This window comes from Adelges cooleyi, unplaced genomic scaffold (assembly GCF_023614345.1).
Source record: "Adelges cooleyi isolate 19-005CV unplaced genomic scaffold, UGA_ACOO_1.1 ACOO_flye_CR_arks_rails_tigmint_CR_PRNA_1, whole genome shotgun sequence".
NCBI classification, from domain to species: domain Eukaryota; kingdom Metazoa; phylum Arthropoda; class Insecta; order Hemiptera; family Adelgidae; genus Adelges; species Adelges cooleyi.
In genome coordinates, this window is record NW_026095751.1 from 7115582 (window position 1) to 7134205 (window position 18624).

Here is an 18624-nt window from a genome sequence, read left to right on the forward strand (position 1 = left end):
AAAATGATTTCCATTATGGCGGTTGTCGGGTTGATCGGAAAATGGAATGTGATTTTTGTAATCACGTGATTCATTCGAAATAGCCGTCGCCTTGAATCTGTTTGCTGCGTTCCCAAATCAAAGTTTTAAAATTGTATACGTATAGTTAAGCACGATGGACATCGAAAAGCTTACGGCTTTGTTGAACGCCACACTTTACCAACCGCACAGGAGCGAAGCCGAAGAACAGCTTCAGCGTGTAAGCACATGCTTTTTTTTACATTTTTGCGGGCCTCTAAGGTTAATTCTTTGTTAACGACTAAACTCTGATATGATTGTTCCTATGGTTCAACCACTTGTGTCACAATTGGTGTCTATTCAACCGAAATCTTAACATTTGAAAAATGTTTCGTTGAATTCTGCAACTCTTGTTAATTTAAAATTCGTGTAATAAAATGTATAAAAAAAAAAATTTGAATTTGTTAATATAGACCCTAACTAAATTGTTTACAACGAATTAATCATAATATTACTTAGTAGATGTACACATAGATGTTAAACAATTTTTTATAGTTTTGTCGTTTTTGAAAAAACGAAACTTTAGCAGTTCCTCTAATAATTATTATTGTTAATATGATTATTTTTATAAAAAAGTATTGCATATTTAATTTTTTTTAGTTTACTTGTTATATTAGTTATTTAAAGTTTGGCCAATGAACATGTTTATATATGATTTATAAAAGCTTAAATATTTTTAGTCAAAACAATATTTTTACTTTATAAATCATTTTAAAATATTAGTTTTTAACTCATTAATGATTTCAGTTTTGACAAAAAATTTGTTAAATATATCATTTGTGTTAATTTAGTTTGTTAATATTAAAAAATATATATATACTTAAAACCCTTTAATACTTACAATCAAACAAATAGCCAATTACGTTACTATGTTTAAGGTTAAAGCGATCAAAATATTTAGGAACTGAGCGGATTATATATTTTAAATTTGATAGATAAACTGCTTTTTAAATCATTTAACTGTTTTGAATGATAAAAGCTCACTCTAGCTAATCTTAAAATTTGATATTGCGTAAAAATATTTGAATACTATTTACTTTAACAAAATTTAAATTGTGTCATAAAAATGTAATATATGAGCATTCTTGTATTTTCTTTCAAATTATTGAATGTTATATCCAGATTTTTTTAATTTGGTTTGATTGAAATTGATTTAATTAATTTTGAATTTGTTGTAAACTTGCAACAAAATTGTTATTTATTAATTTAACAATGTGAATGCCTCTCTATGATCTTTGGTATAAATACATTTTTTTTCTATCAATCTTAAAATAATGTTAAATTATTTATTTTTAGATTCATAAAATAGCTGGATTTGGTCCAGCATTGTTACAAATTGTTCTTACCGCTGACATAGAAATGTCTACACGGCAAGCAAGTAAGTTAATCACAGAACATATTGTCTTTTAAATTTTTATGTTATTATCAGTTTGACTAAAAATCGTCTAGTGTTTATTTAAATCTTTTTTTTTTTTAGGTGCAATCTATTTAAAAAATCTGATTTATCAGAATTGGGCTGGTCGTGAAGATGAACCTAATAAATTTACTATTCATGAACAAGATAGACAAATGATTAGGGATACAATTTTAGATGTTATAGTTCAAGTACCAGAATTATTAAGGTAATCTAAATGTTAAGAATTTAAATTTTTAGCTAATTTAATTGTTTATATTTGTTTTAGAACCCAATTAACTGTATGTTTAGTAACTATGATAAAAAATGATTTCCCGGGTCGATGGTCCAATGTGGTAGATAAAATTGATGTTTATTTAAAAAGTGATAACACGTCATATTGGATGGCAGGGCTAGTTGGATTTTCATCTTTGGTTAAAGCGTTTGAATATCAAAAAGCAGATAAGTCTCCTATTCATGGAGCAGTTAAAGTATTGCTTCCAGGAGTTTACAATGTAATGGCTCATATTGTCACCAACTCCACAGCTGAATCAGTAACACTACAAAAATTGATAGTTAAAAGCTATTTTAAACTTATTCAAGTGAGTTATTTCAAGTATTATGTTTTGTAATGTTTGTCAGTAAATGAGATTTAAGTGATCAGTTATATTAAATATTTACTAATTAGCATATAACAAATATATTTTCCTCTAATTTTGTATTGCTTAAATGTATACTCAATAGCTTTGTTGTTGTATTTCAACAGTTTACATTAAGTCCAGATTTAATGGAGAGAACTACATTTACTAAATGGATGGAAATTCTGAGTTTAGTTTTATGTAATCCTGTACCTGAAGAAGTTAACCAATATGAACCAAGTGAAAGAGATCAATTACCTTGGTGGAAAGTTAAAAAATGGGCATTGCACACTTTGTATAGAATATTTGAAAGGTAATTTTAATTACCTTATTAATAGTTATAAATAACTATAGACCCTAATTATATTTCATCATTACCACAAAATAATATTAAAAGTATATTTGCAAAGGCATCTTCTCAACTGCTGTTAGGTATATGATTGGAGGCTCTATATATTGTACATTTTTGGTTGACTTGGTTTAAGTTATCGACAGTTATTTGTATTTTACAGTTGTCCCAAATTGGAAGAAGAGTTTTATTTGGTATAAAAGGAGTACTTTTAGCGCAGCTTTATTTGTTTAACTCATTGACTGTTACGATGCCAATTAGCGTCATTATCGTAGTTTAGCTACGCAATCAACGCCATTTGGCGTAATTAAATACATTTAAAATAAATTGTTTATTATTTTGTATTGGTGGCTCAATGATAAATAATTATTAGTTAGCGTAAAATAGTTTCTTACCTGCTGGAGAGAGAACCACAAAAAGACGTACACAGTCAACGTGTTTAACACAATTCTTTTTTTTGTTAACAGAAGTAATGATTCCAGTATTGAAGTTAATCGTTAAATTTCCGGAAATGATTTAAACAAAACTATTTTTTAAAAATGTGTTAGTCTTGAGGCAGTCTTGTCAATTGAGTTGAAAACTATTGCTTGGGTTTTTTTTTTTAACTGGATTCGGTTGTAGCTTCTGAAAACTTTTTTGATTTGCTACTTTGTTTTTTATTTTTTAAGGGTATGACTTCATTTTATTTTTTTGACAATTCGAGTAGTTTTTGTATTATTGGATAGTGATATGTTTTTTTTTAATGGCAGAAGAAATTATTGTATTTATTAAATTTTTTTTATTATTACTTTTAGTGATTGACTGTTTAGAAGAGTTTGATGTTATTATTTTTGCCGTTTTGGTAGTTTTTATCCTACCGCAGGTCTGTAGAAATAGTCCATTGTCGAGTTATATTGTAATATTTAATGTAAGTCAGCGGGGGATTGTTAGCTTATATAAAATGTAACCTGTGTACAGCATCATTGAATGCTATCAAAAACTCTAAAATATACTCGCTAATAGCAAGAATTTACCTTGTACACATATTTACCTGATATTGTACAAATACGTACTAAGATGTCAATTTATATGGCCTCAATTATAAATAAATTATTTCTAATGAAGGTCCTTTGTAAAAAAAAATTTAATTCATTGCCATTATTGTAACATAAAGTGTATCTTTTTGATGACTTAGCCATAGGCTAGTAGCATTGAACCTAAAGACCGCACAGCCTCCACAACTCCAACCCAGAGGCCTTAGTCCCGGGGCGCAGACTGAGATCTAAAGGGTCCCCCAGGCCCGTAGTATGGACTTCGCCAGTCTAGTGCGCTTGCCGCAAAGCTGCTCCCAGTAGCTGGAGGGTTATTGGACTGTCGGCCACACATACCCCAAACCTCTATAAGTAGACTCAGATGTGTGGGGTTATAAAATCCCAATACCACTTCAAGGGCACCTGCATACCATTATTGTAACAGTAATTTTTTTCAAAAGTCACCTATGTTCTTATAGTCATAGTCAAATGAATGTGGGGTTGGAGACTCTGCCCACCGCACCGCAATACCACACAACAGAGCGACAGTTGTAGGCGGGGACATACGTACATAAATCGCACACTTTTGGTGTGCGAACATAACGTATAAAAATACTGCTTCCTATTGGCCACTGAAAAAATAAGGCTGTCACCAACTGCATGTTCATTTGATCACAGCTATAGGTTAACTTATTGTAATTGGTAAATTTTTGTAACAATTACAAAAAAATATTTCTTCCGAACTCGAAAGTAACATAGCACTGCATTTTGTATATGTTAAACCAAGATGTTATATTGAGTACATCAGCCTCATGAAGAATTAAAATTGAATTTTTATTTATTCATTTTAGATATGGAAGTCCAGGAAGTGTTGCTAAAGAGTATCAATTATTTGCAACATTTTATGTGAAAACTTTTTCTACTGGTATAATAGAAATCATTTTAAGAATTTTAGATCAATATCGAAACAAAATTTACGTACCTCCAAGAGTTATGCAAATGAGCTTAAATTATCTAAACCAATGGTAATTATTACTAATCAGTTATAACAATTAAATTAATAGTACTTTTAAATTTATTTTACTTTATTAGCATTGGTATAGCACACACATGGAAAATGATTAAGCTCCATTTAGCAGCTATTATTCAAGATATTATTTTCCCACTTATGTGTCATTCTGAAGCTGATCAAGAGTTATGGGAAACTGATCCACATGAATATATCTCTCAGAAATTTGGTAAATAATAATTTAATGAATTGTCTTTTTAACTTAACTAATTTTTAACTAAAAAAATGTTTGTATGTAGATATTTTTGAAGATCTGATATCTCCTGTTATGGCTGCTCAATCTACATTACATTCAGCTTGTAAAAAGCGTAAAGATATTTTGCCAAAAGCGGTTCAATTTATTGTAGGTGTAATTACTTCAAACGATGCTACACCATCCCAAAAAGATGGAGCCCTTCATATGGTAAATTAATATTTTTGTATTTTAAAGTTGTTTGATAACAAACCAGGATAAATAATAATATATTTCTATCTAACACAGCTAGCATTATTAAAAATAACATCATTATTAAAATTATAATTATAAAAATAAAACAAATTATTTAATTGACATATTTTGGGTCTTTATAAAAAGGATATGTTTTGTTTTAAATGGGATAATTCTAACTTCCACAATTAGATTTAGGTAATAAATATAATTACTAAAGTAATACAACTGTTAAAAACGTCCATTTGCCCTAGATTAATATAACTTTTTTTTTAGCTTGGCGCATTAGCAGATGTTATATTTAAAAAAGACATGTACAAAGATCAAGTGGGCAGTATGCTATATCAACATGTATTTCCTGTTTTTCAAAGTCCACATGGTCATTTAAGAGCTAGAGTAAGTGTAATGTTAATTTTTATTGACCATCAATAATTAATGATTTTATGTATTTAGGCTTGCTGGTTTATACAGCACGTATGTGATGTCAAAATCAATAATGATAGTGTATGGACTGATTTGTCAACACTTTGCACAAATGCTTTGTTAACTGATAAAGAGCTTCCAGTGAAAGTTCAAGCTGGTTTAGCTATTCAGGCATTATTAATTGCTGAAGATAAAGTGGAACGGCTTTTAGAACCAAAAGTTTGTTTTATTTTCGGATTTAATAAATATATGTGTGATTTATTAAGCTTTTTTTCATATAGATTAAAGAAATTGTATTGGAGCTTTTAAATGTATTAAAAGAAACGGAAAACGATGATATTACTGGTGTTGTACAGAAGACGATTGCCATTTATTCAGAAAAACTAGCTCCTATAATGTTTGAAATTTGTCAAAATTTGGTTTGTATTGAATTTGTTTTATTAATTTATTTATATTTCAACATAAATTTATATGTTTTTATACTTACAGGTTAAAACCTTACTTCAAGTACTAAAATCCGATGACATGAATGACAAAAAAGAAATTACTGGTATGAGTATATTGAGTTGTATAGAGACTATACTTAGTGTAAATGATGAGCAACAACATACTTTAGCTGCTCTTGAACCAATTGTATTAGAAGTTATTGTCCACATATTTACTACCCCTGAACCTGGTAAATAAATGAGTGAATATTTTTCAAAATGAAGCACATAAAACAGTAAATTATAATTTGTTTGTTTTAGAATATTACGAAGAGGCGTTTAATTTAGTTTGTGATTTAACCAATACTCAAGTATCACCAAATATGTGGAAAGTATTAGAGTTAATCTATGGAGTTAGTAATTATTTTTATAAAAAAAAAGGTTATGATATACCAACTACTAACCTACCACTTTTCTATTCTTAAGGTTTTTCAGAATGATGGTTTTGATTATTTTGTTGATATGATGCCTTGTCTGCACAACTATGTTACAATTGGTATGGAAACATTTGTTACAAATGAAAATTACATGTTAATTATATTCAATATGTGTAAAGTTGTAAGTTCTTTAAAAATGCTATTTTCTTAACGCATATTTGATTTTGAAAATATTTTCTATAGGTTCTGACATCAGAATCTGGTGAAGAAGCTGAATGTCATGCAGCAAAATTATTAGAAGTCATTGTTTTGCAATGCAAAGGTCGAATTGATCAAGTAATTTTAAAGTTATTTTATATTTAAAAGTAAATTTTTTAGCTTAAATGCAAAGCTGCAAGGTTCTTATAAAATTATTTTGCATTGAAAAACAATAGAATTACTTATAAACTTGTCTAGGATAAATATTCCTAAAAACTCGTGACCTCTCCGATCTTAATATGCTTTCATCCCATTATGCCGCACATCTATGCTAGCTTTTATCTTTATTAATTTTTTTATACATATATAAAAATACATTTAAAAAAATATATATTTAATAGTTTAAACTGTATACAGTTTCACACTGAAAGATTTATTTAAAAGTGATTTTATCAAGACTTGTGACTTATCCCATTCCCACTACTGTATTGACATATAAATATAAAAAAAAATTTGTTGTAGTGTATCCCACCAATTGTGGAGGTAGCTTTGCAAAGACTGGTTAGAGAAATAAAATCATCTGAATTAAGAGCAATGTGTCTTCAAGTGATCATTGCTGGTATCTATTATAATCCACACTTGTTATTTGAAACTCTTGATAAGTTACAAATGTCAATGTCTACAAATGAATCAATTTCTATACATTTTATTAGACAATGGTTACAGGATACAGATTGTTTTTTTGGGTAAGTGTGCAAATAAGGGGCTCCTTGTGGTATAAATTTATAGCATAACATAACTATTTTTATTTTTTTAAGTATTCATGACCGAAAACTTTGTGTTATGGGATTGCTGACACTGATGGCATTGTCTCCAAATAGGCCAGTTGCAGTAAATGAACATGCAACACAAATTGTGCCATCTATGCTTATGTTATTTGACGGTCTAAATCGTGCATACAATAGTGAGTTATTTTTTTTATTTTTTTGTGAGAAATGGTAATTTAATTTCTGAAATATTTATCCATTTTTATTTTTTTTAATACTTGAAACAAAAAGCTAAAGATGCAACTTCGGATGAAGAATCTAGTGAAGATGAAGACACGGACACTGAAAATGGTAACAAATCGTAATTCGTTTTCAAAATAATTTAATGTTAAATTCATTTTTTGCTACAGAGTTGGCAACTGATGAAGACGAGGTTGACGAAAGCATTTCATTCGCGAATGATAAAAAAAATAATCTGTTTCTAAACCCAGTTCTTGTATGTATTCAACAAAAAGCCATATATATTTTTTATAGTTGGGATTTCAACTTATTTTGTGTCATCTTATTATAATTTTGTAGAATCCAGATATTGCAGAAGATGAAAGTGATAGTGACGATGATGATTATGAACAACCTGAAGAAACAATCCTAGAAGTTTATACTACACCACTAGATCAAGAAGACAATGCCGATGAGAATTTGGACGTTTACATTTTATTTAAAAATGTTTTGTTGAGTATACAACAAAACGACCCTGCCTGGTATTTGGCGCTTACCAATCATCTCAATGTTGAGCAGCAAAAGTCCATTAATGAAATAATGGTTCTAGCTGAGCAAAGACGTACTGAGGTTGAAAATAAAAAAAAAGAAAAACTTGCAGGTAACCTACGAATGCCGTATAGTTATATAATTAATGATTGACCATATTTTGATAATTTGTATTTTCATTATTTTTAACTTGGTTCTTTTAAATAAAGTAAATATTTTTTATTTGTTAATTTAATTTACTTTTTTAATGTATTGTAACAAATTCTGTACTTTCTCTCTCTATATATATATAGGTTTGTGTGTTAAAAAGAAATCCTTCAGTCTGTAAAGTCTCCACATTTTTATGTTCAACTATAAAAGTAAAAAATATAGTTATATTATTTTTAATACATCTCCATCAATTCATACTATTATCAATACACGTTCAAAATATAATATGAACATAAAGTTAATATTTTATTCAGTTCCTTACAATATTTAAAAAAAAAAATTATTCATATTTGTGCCAGGTGAAAATAAAACTCGGAAAATATAATTTCAGGAGTTGTAAAATATAATATAATTGGTGATGTCTAGTACTAATTTTTGGGACTACAGCTAGAGTGTTCTTGATGTGTCATTTAAGTTTTGTTTAGTACAATATTTATATAATACCTATATTTTATTATTGGAGTTAACTGAAAGTTATTATTACTATTATTTAGACAACTGCTTGTCATGAAGAATATTAGGTACTTGTACTAGTTTTATATTTTTTAATGACTTACTGTTAAAAATACAGTTTTATAAATTCAATTCATAATAGTAAGTACAGAATTAGAAGGAATTATCTAAAGCAGCAGCGTAACTGTACTCTTGAAATTCCTCCCTAGGAGGGGGAAGCAATGGCCCTATATGCAGTTTAATTGTTACTCTAAGGGCACGAGCCCACCGCCTCCGGTCTGATGGAAGCCTCAAATATTACAATTTACATCATTATTTTTCTTTTGTTTTCTTGTAAAGTCCCAAATTCTGTGCTCAATGGTCCCTGCATAGCCTAAGATAGCCTTGCCTGCATGGGCTGCTTAAGCTGTTTCCAATTACGATTTAACTACAATTTAAGTTCAATATTGTCACTTTATTGATACTTGTAAAATACTTAAATTATAAATAATTATTATTTTGTTTTATTAGTGAATTATTATTTGTTTTAGGCTTTAAATTCGACCAAGCAGCCACAGTTCCAACCTCATTCAATTTTAGCAACAATTCTAATTCACCTTTTGCTTTTGGTCGGTAACCGGACTACAATTAAATGTGACATTTAATCATTGCTTTAACTATTCATTATTATTATTATTATTATTATTATTGTATGTCCAAACTATATACAAAAACATCTAAATAAATTAAACAACATGTTGTTATTATAATTTTAAACAAATAAAGTTTTGAATTCAATAATATAATACCATCAAAAAATCGTAATTATGGTTAGAAGTAAAAGAATAACCATAATTTTTTGTATTAGTGTAAAAATTACTATTAAGCTAAAATCATTACATTAACTTAATGACAAATTTAAAATTCAGGAAAAACATTAATTTTATGATATATAAGAAATACAATATTTTATTTCATACTAAACAATCATGTATGAAAAAGATCGATACCTATTTGCATTCACATTATTACCACGTAATCCATATGGCTATCTTAACTTCTTCTAGGTATCTGTTATTTCAGACATTTCTCGAAATATGTGTTGCCAATAACGCCTCCACGCATAGCTTTTTGAACATTCATATCAAATAGTCTTTTGTTATTCTGAAGAACATCAGCTGCTTCCTTATTTAATGGGTCTTCTGGGTTGGGCTCCTGCAATAATCGTTGCATTAGAATTTTTATTACATGAAATATATTACAAAAATATTACCAAGAACAAATATTGTAGGCCATAAATCACACTGTTAATAGTTAGTACTGGCTTCCAGTCCTCGCGTAGTATATTTAAACAAACATTACCATCAAGATCTATATTTGGATGATAAACTGTTGTTTCACACTTAACTTTGGGTGGTTCATGTGGATAGTTTACGCCAACTTTAAAACTAAAATTAAATTTTCCACCTTTGTATGATCCCTAATGTAAAAACAAATGCATTAACATAGATAAAAAGAAAAAAACAATCGTGTAATTTAATTAACCTCATCTGGACATATTGTTAATTTAAAATTTAAAAGATCATCTGGATCAGGGAATTCTGTAGTACACGTTTTTGGCAATGTAAGTTCATTTAAATCTAAAAAAATAAAGACAAACAAAAATATCAATTAATACTTTTCTCAAATTTTTAGCAACAAATTTAGATACAAAAATTTGACTTTACACATATAGAAATGTGTTCTTGAAGTAGTAAAAGTACAAATATTAATTAAAATTAAGTATTTTTACCATGATATGAATAATTAATCATTTGTACAAATCTTATCTGTTTGAAAATGAATAATACTGAATAACTTGTATTAACTAACAGTTATCAACTGTACTCTTAAGCCTTATTTAATTTTGATGATCCCTAATCAGATATTTATTATTTGAATTTTCACATATATGCTGCATTACGGAAAAATTGAGTTCATCATCTAAATTAATAGGTCATTACATTATTTGCTATAGATGTTAACTTTTCTGAATATTTAAAGTATTAAACCTTAATGAACGTTTAAGTGACCCAGCATAAATATGGAGTTTTGTTTGAATTAAAATATTAAAGATAATTTAATTTTGGAATAATTTCTATCACATTAGGTACAATGTAATAAAAACAAATAAATAAATGTGTAAATATTTTCTATTGGAATAACGCAATAAAGGAAAATAAACTGTAAGAGCTATATACAGTATTTTTCATTAACAGTGAAAACGATTTAATAAAGACACTTAAGAGATCACGGTTTATATTATTCTACAAACAACTTACCTTTTGTTATTCTTAAATGTGCAGCGGACGCCTTTTTTTGGTTACCCGATTTTGGAGATTCTCCGTCCTTTTTATGTTGCTTCAAAGAATATAATTTTATCATTTTGAAAGTTTTTTATTAACTAGGTAACTAGCCAAGTGATTAATTACAAATCAACAAATCTGACCAAATTGACGATACCAACAAACAATTCACTGATTTTAATTTAGTCTAAATTTAAAAAAAATTACAAAAAAAATAACATTCATATATAACAGGTATAAAAAATGTCTATGGAAAGTCGGAAATCTAGATCCTAAAGGACTTAAATTTTTAATGTAATGATAAAAATAATCACTTTTTCAACAATAGAATATGACAACGCTATCTATGTATAACCGACGAAAATTTGTTTTGATAAATGTTGTTTGCAGCCCAATCACTGATCACAGTCAGCACTCAGCAGACTATACAGCCCGTGGCTGAATGCTGATAACTTTATCAACGTTTCAATAAAGTCGCGTGGTCGGTCGATTTGTTTTGTATTTCATTAAATATAATTTTGTTAATATTTACGTTTCTAAAAGATTGTTAAACAAATTTACAGCTTTAGAGATTTTTGTTGCTTAAAATTTTTAAATATTTAATAATAAAGACATCTTATATCACGTAAGTACTTTACAAAAAATAGTATTATACTAAACACATGTTTATGAGTTAATGAGTATCACGATGGAATTTCGATTTTAAAAAAAATTGTTACTGAGAACTGAGATTTAAAAAATTAGTTTAAACATTTTCTTTTTACTGTGAAGTTTCTCTTCATTATTTTATAATCGTATTTATTATTGCATGCATTTTGTCTTGGAATTTGTATTATAAACATTAATCATGTCAGCAAAATTTATCTAAACTAGATTTAGTAATTTATAAAACACCATAATGGGTAACTAAAATAGTATATATTATTTACTTCCCAATATTAAATAAACAAAACCGAAAATTTTAAAAAATAATTAATATTTTATTTTATTTAAACAAATTCTCTGTAGTTAATTGAATTAGTGTTTTATTAAGAATATTTTTTTATTTTTTAAAACATTGCTGTATACTCTTTTAATAAAAGCTCATAATATATATTTCATCATAAATATTATTGTTTATATGATAATAAAAACATATTAAATCAATGTGATCATAGGCGTAATTTCAATTTTTAACTGGGGGGGCCTGAACATTTTTTAAAAATATATATATAAGTAAATATATTTTTGTATTTTCATGCATAATGTTATGCATAACCTAATTTATTTGGTGGGGCTATGTCTAGCATTGGGGGGCCTAAGCCTACCCTAGCCCCCCCGTATTTGCGCCCATGAATGTGATAAAAAAAATAGTTGATGTCCAGTTTTTTTTTTAAGTTTACTATGTGTTCTTGGTTGGTTGTAATTACATTTAATAAAAGTTGCTTAAATGGCTGATTCTTTTCCCTTATTAAATATAAAGGGACTTTAAAAGAATTTACAGCAATATGTCAAGTTAGTTCACTAAATTATTGAGCAATATGTAACACAACAATAAGGTACGAATTCGTTAAAATTCTTACTCAATTGATACAACAATAAGTTATTTAACTCTAGACATAAGTAATGTTTTGTTGTACAATAGACATTCCAAATTCAAAAAATTATTAATTTACCATATTAAATATATTTTATAACTATTTTATTTATTTCAAAACTAATTAATATAAATTTAATTAATTATTTTCAGAGAAAAAATATCAAGATTTATTAAGAAACATTATTTGTAAGTAAATCCTTATATTTATATGCATTAGACTGTTTCAAAAATGGCATCCACGTCTCTTGCAAAACAACTTCAAAAGTTAACTGCACCACAAACATCGATATTGAGTTTATCATATAAGAAAACATCACTCCTTATACAACCTGAAGATATTGGAAATCATGACTTGATAGCATTTTTTGAAGTCGGGGTTAAAGGTTTGAAAGAACTAAGCAATATCAATCCTAAATTTATTAAGTTTGAGAAAACGTTGTTCAGCCAATTATGGCAATCTAAACAAAGAGCTGTCCTTAGCTTAACTGAAAATCAAAAAATTGACAGTATTATTGAAGAGTTTCTTTGCTTGTTATCTCCTTATTTCAATTCAAAACCCGCATTATACGCTCTAGAGTGGTTGGTACATAGATTTAATATTGAACAGTATAATACAGATGCTTTGATTGGCTACGCCCTACCATTTTTGACAACTCAAGTTTTTACACGGTTAATTCAAGTGGTTCCTATTAAAAGTAATCCAGAAGTTTCCAAAAATTGGTGGTGGTTAACAAAATCTAAAAGGACGGGAGTTCAAATAAATGAGAAAAGTTTCATTTCTGAGGCTGTCAATGATATAAGATTACTAAAATTAATTTGTTCCCATACTATCAAAGTCATTGACGAACATAAAAATAATTATGAGCTGTTGACTGTATGGACTAATTTTTATACTAAGATTGTTGTTGCTGCATTTAAATTATCTTCTATTTCAAAAAACAACTTAGTAACTTTATTCTTACCATCAATAATTGCTGGACTAGAATCTGAAGCGAGACCATTTACTGTATCAACTTTAATAGTAATTGGTGTTATGTCCAACTACATAACATACACAGAAAAGTTGCGTTCAAGTTTGGTTAAAAAAATTTTACTTGTTCAACATGAACAGTTACATGAGAACTGTATCCTACTCTTAAGTGTTATCTTTAAATCAGTTAAGGATATAACATTAGTACAAATTTCAAATGTTTGTATCAAATATATGGCTAATCATTCTAGTTCACAAATTGATGCATTAAAAAAATTATTGAAATTTGATCAAAGTGTATTTTACTTATTATTAGTTCGCGATAGTTTAATATTGTCCAAAACTGATGAATCAGTTTCTTTGTTTTCATCAAATTTAATTGAGTTAATTGATTTAAATGATAATGCTTACACAACGGAACTAGTTAAAATTGTCCTAGAGTCTGCTGTTGATGAGCTATGGTACATGAAAATTGCAAAAATTGTAAAAACTAAGTACAAAAGAGGATGGAAGAATGCCATCAAACTAATTCAAGACTCTCAAAATGAAAATAAACTTATAAGTTCTTTAAATGTTGATGATAGTACATCAAGTATAAGCCATAATGAAGAAATTATGGATGTAGACGTGACTTCTGAAGAAACGGATAATAAGAAAACTGAAATAAAAATGAAGAAGAGCTTATTATTCAGAGAATATTCTAACGATGATGAGCGCGTCCAAGTTTATTGTGAAAATATATGGGTTGGTGATATAAAAGTTGCTCATTTATGTGATTGCCTAAATCTTTTGATCAATAAAAATGAATCATTTATTATTAATTTATCACCTGACAGCATTGTTATTCCTACATTGCTATGCTGTTTAGCATCAGAAGATCAACGTGTTCGAAAAACTGTGATCACCTGCATTAGAAAAATTACCAAGACTTATAAAGATAAAAGTTTATCTTATCATTGGTTATTAGAACAAATAATTAATAAACGTCAAGAAATCCTAATGGACAGTGATCAAATTCGACTTGTTCTTATGGTTTCTTTGCAAATGGATAATGAAGAAGCCAAAAAGATATTAGACAAATTGTTTAAAACTGCTTGTAATTCAGACATATCTTCAGCATTGCGTTTAAAAATGTTTGATCTTTTATCTGCTATTAATACACCAAATATTTGTTTAAATGTTTTGTCACATGGTTTAGATTTATTACAAAAGCCTGAATTAGATTTAGCCGAATCGCATATTTTGAAATTTACTCTCAATAAATTGCATCCAAGTGTGATTGAATGGAATAAAATATGGCCAGTTTGCGAAAAATATTTAACTGAAATAACCCCAAAATTGAATTTTGGTACTGGGAAATTAACTAGCCCTGTAAGTGCATTTGTGCAAAATTTAACATCAGAAATGTTTAATGCCATGTCTGATGATTTAAAATTAAATTTAATTAAAATATTATTAAACATACAAGCTAAAGTCGAAGACAATGATATTATAGATTCAATAAAAAGTTTTATCCATGAAGTCAGTTTTGATAGTATATTATTTATATCACACCTTGAAAAAATGTACCTTGACTTATTCGATAGTGTGAGATGGAAGAATGGCATTGCCTTGTTGGAGTTAATTCAAAATAAAAATAGTCTAGAAAATGTTACTCAATTAACCCCGGTTTTATTTGAAATACTAAAAAAATGTCTTGAATTTGAAAATCAATCGAGTTTGCTTGAATATACTAAACAGTTATGTTTAAGTTGTATATTGAATTGTTGTTTAATGACAAAAAATGAATTGGAAAGAACCAAGGTTGCTGAACGCTTAAATTTGGAATTGATTGTCTCGACAATGCGACTATCTCCCAATCAACAAACCCAACATCACGCACTAATATTGTTATCAAATTGTGCTCAAATGGTACCAGACCAAATAATATTACACGTCATGACCATATTCACATTTATGGGAAGTTCAGTGATGCGCCAAGATGACGAGTACACATTCAAAATTACTTGCCAAGTATTAAATACTGTTATTCCTATTTTACTAAAAGAAGGCCAATCGGTAACGAGAAAAGCATTATCGGTTTTTGCTCGTAGTGTTTTAGATATACCTGAACATAGACGTGCTACTTTATTGAAATTCCTTGTGCAAGCATTGAACACTAACAACTACCTGTGGGAGTTAATAGTTCTTGTACATAAAGAATATCTGTCAGGTACAATAGATACTAAGAATAAAGCTTCAAGTAATACCATATGCTTAGATATTTGTGCTGAATGTCCTATAGATGTCATGTTGGATACTTGTAACCATATATTGAATTATTGTAAATATCTAGAACTCAAAAAAGGTGATTGTGATCAAGTTACATTAATTGACATTTCAAGTTACTCGGAAAATAAGATTTACAAGTTAAAATATTGTTTAGTATCTTTTCTTACAAATTTACTATCATCTTATATGTTTGTGTCTAAGGTTATGTATTGTACATGTGATAAAACATTAAAAGAGGGATTTACCGAAATAATAAAAAATACTCTATGGTTCATTCAAAATCAAGGTACAATACAATCTAAAAATTATATGCCCATTAAATATTACAGCATCCTAGATAAAGTCAATGCATTGCTACCATTAGATATATTTGTTGATGCTATAAATTATATATTACAGTTTGTCGATCTTAAATCCACACAGCATAGAACTATGGATTTATTAAACAAACGATTATTGGAAACTAAGACGTTATCCCAGCAACAAACACTGAAATTACTTAATCCTTTATCAGCAATAGCTATTATGTCTAGTTTCCACACAAAAGAAGATTTAAATGTTAAGCAAACTGCTCTAATATCCATCACATTAGTTACAAAATGTTCAAATATTAATGAAAATGTAGAAATATTTCAAGGAATTCTTCAAAAAGTCACTAAATCAGTACAAGACACGTCGGTCAGTCCTTTACTTGGAACCCTTGTTTTATGCATTGCGGAATTGGTATCGAGCTTAAAAACTAAAGCAATTACAAACTTTGCTTTGATAATACCAACTGTAATTTCAGTCCTTCATAAGTTGAACGATGACTGTATCATGGCAGATGGAGCATTACTACCAAGTATATTATCTGGCCTACTTCGAATAATATCAGAACTTAAGAACTTTTTAAGTCCATACATTGTACCATTGATGTATGAATTAGCATTATTGTCAGCTCTTTGTAATGATGGTTCTACAGCCGAAAAAGATAACTACAAATCTATAATAAGTACTAAATTTCAGCAGCTAGGAGAAAAGTTGTCAGAAATACCTAACAGAGTTTTAGAACCAGCATTAAGCAACACATTAGGGGAAATTGTAAAAAACCTTAAGTTTTCAGCATTTCAGTATGTATTGAATATAGCTAAAAATAGTTTTAAAAATTCTATGACTGAAGAGTTCACTGTATTTTTATTAAGGTCTTTAGAATTTTGTTGTTTCATCCATGAAAACAAAAAAAAAGAAACAAAATTGGTAGAATCCTCAGTAATATCTACAATTAGTGAAGTAGCTTTAAAATGCTCAGAATCCACATTCCGTACATTTTATCAAAAATTATATGAATGGAAAAATGAAGGAAATAATGTCACTCGTATATTAATTTATTTTAAATTATTAAATGCTCTGTCAAGTGAACTTAAAGGACTATTCCTTTTATTTGCTGGTAATATAATACCCACTGCCAATTCAGTTTTAGTAAAATGCAAGTCAAATCCAATAGAAGAAAAAACATTACTTATTAAATGTGTTATCTCAACATTATCAAATGTATTCAAGTATGATACTATTAATTTTACAACTAAAGAGCGTTTTGAAATTATTATGAATCCATTGGTAGAACTTTTAGAAGCTGTTGAATTAGAGGACTATGTTAAAATGTGTCAAAACTATGTAATTCCTTGTATTTCCAATTTGATTGCGGCCGTAACAGATGACACTTTATGGAAGGATATAAATTGCCAAGTAATGCTTAAAGCCAGGCATCGTTTACCAGAAGTTAGATCTGTGTGTATAGATACTACATTAGCTATAGCTGAAAGACTTGGTGAAAACTTCTTGCCACTTCTTCCCGATTCAATACCTTTCTTAGCTGAACTAATGGAAGATGAACAAGAAGAAATAGAACAAAAAACCCATAAAGCTATTCAACAAATGGAAAAATATGTAAATGAACCAATTGAAAGTTACTTTTGTTAAACATTTTGGCTTAAGATAGTTTTGTATAACAGTTTGTTAATGACAGTTATGTTAAGTTTTTGTTTAGTAGATAATACAAACAAATTATTATGTTTATTCTATAAATAATGTAAATAAATACATTAAAATTACCATTAACTCTTTATTTTATTTTTAAACAAATGTATGATGTATTAATAAAGACAATTATTTCAAACTTAATTATAAATTGTATTTTAAAATAACTTTATTTGGTATTTGTCATATATATATTATAAATTATATTGTATAATTATATAGAATGAGTAGTGAATGGGACGTAAGTAACAACTGGGACACTAAGAATGTTCCAGTTTTTTCTACAGAGTTCTGGAATTTTTGAGAATGTTCTTGAACGTTCATGGAGTCATTTTTTACCCCTTACCCACTCTTCGAGAATGTTAAATTTTCTTTATTTGAATTTTCGAGAAAATTCTGGAACGTCCCTAAAGTAGTTTTTACGCCTATCACCCGTTTTGAATATACAGTATACGTGTATATTCTAGAAATTTGTTTCACGTGGGTCAAACGTTAGTATTATTGTCAAAATAATCATCAGCTGTCAAAGCTGATGAATAAGAATTTGAGAAAAAAAAAATTGATTGAATGAAAGTAACATATTTTATTTAATGTGTGGTTATCTTAAATTATTAAAATTTACATTTATGATCGCCTATAAGCTGCAGACTTACAGTCTTGAGCTTGTTACTTTTGCAATGCAATGAAAATGAAATTTTAAATTACATTGTTATCATTATTAACGGTATTACTTATTATCAAATTAATTCTAATACTTTTTCATAGCTGGTAACTTTTTACAAAAAAAAAAATATATATTTTTATAATATTTATAATTGCAACAGTATAAAATATTACTTT

At 28.0% G+C, this 18624-nt stretch overlaps 3 protein-coding genes across 3 annotated transcripts; 2 read left to right on the top strand and 1 right to left on the bottom strand.

The window, feature by feature from the left end:
- Positions 1 to 6: 6 nt before the first annotated feature.
- LOC126834886 (importin-7) lies at positions 7 to 9364 on the top strand. Its single transcript, XM_050567096.1, has 21 exons — positions 7 to 238; positions 1354 to 1435; positions 1535 to 1679; positions 1740 to 2052; positions 2217 to 2401; positions 4299 to 4472; positions 4540 to 4685; positions 4756 to 4919; positions 5220 to 5339; positions 5397 to 5585; positions 5648 to 5785; positions 5856 to 6042; positions 6113 to 6204; positions 6278 to 6409; positions 6472 to 6564; positions 6949 to 7172; positions 7245 to 7390; positions 7485 to 7544; positions 7604 to 7689; positions 7773 to 8073; positions 9155 to 9364. Exons 1-21 carry the CDS (start codon positions 155 to 157, stop codon positions 9238 to 9240), a joined length of 3147 nt encoding a protein of 1048 aa, XP_050423053.1. The 5' UTR covers positions 7 to 154; the 3' UTR covers positions 9241 to 9364.
- LOC126834893 (NEDD8-conjugating enzyme Ubc12) lies at positions 9290 to 11227 on the bottom strand. Its single transcript, XM_050567105.1, has 4 exons — positions 10925 to 11227; positions 10149 to 10243; positions 9877 to 10083; positions 9290 to 9818 (listed from the first exon to the last, which is right to left on the bottom strand). Exons 1-4 carry the CDS (start codon positions 11025 to 11027, stop codon positions 9678 to 9680), a joined length of 546 nt encoding a protein of 181 aa, XP_050423062.1. The 5' UTR covers positions 11028 to 11227; the 3' UTR covers positions 9290 to 9677.
- Positions 11228 to 11350: 123 nt separating this feature from the next.
- Positions 11351 to 17919, top strand: LOC126834914 (HEAT repeat-containing protein 1). The gene is made up of 2 exons (XM_050567142.1): positions 11351 to 11573; positions 12678 to 17919. Exon 2 carries the CDS (start codon positions 12757 to 12759, stop codon positions 17725 to 17727), a length of 4971 nt encoding a protein of 1656 aa, XP_050423099.1. The 5' UTR covers positions 11351 to 11573; positions 12678 to 12756; the 3' UTR covers positions 17728 to 17919.
- The last annotated feature ends 705 nt before the right edge of the window (positions 17920 to 18624 follow it).

Bases quoted from the DNA above. Each gene is read 5' to 3' on its own strand.
- LOC126834914 (XM_050567142.1), top strand. From the start codon at position 12,757: ATGGCATCCACGTCTCTTGCAAAACAACTTCAAAAGTTAACTGCACCA.
- LOC126834893 (XM_050567105.1), bottom strand. From the start codon at position 11,027: ATGATAAAATTATATTCTTTGAAGCAACATAAAAAGGACGGAGAATCT. The intron at 10,244-10,924 runs GTAAGTTGTTTG...TTATTTTTTTAG, and splicing joins ACATTTAAGAATAACAAAAG to ATTTAAATGAACTTACATTG. The intron at 9,819-9,876 runs GTAATATTTTTG...CGATTATTGCAG, and splicing joins GCCTACAATATTTGTTCTTG to GAGCCCAACCCAGAAGACCC.
- LOC126834886 (XM_050567096.1), top strand. From the start codon at position 155: ATGGACATCGAAAAGCTTACGGCTTTGTTGAACGCCACACTTTACCAA. The intron at 239-1,353 runs GTAAGCACATGC...ATTTATTTTTAG, and splicing joins CCGAAGAACAGCTTCAGCGT to ATTCATAAAATAGCTGGATT. The intron at 4,686-4,755 runs GTAAATAATAAT...GTTTGTATGTAG, and splicing joins ATATATCTCTCAGAAATTTG to ATATTTTTGAAGATCTGATA.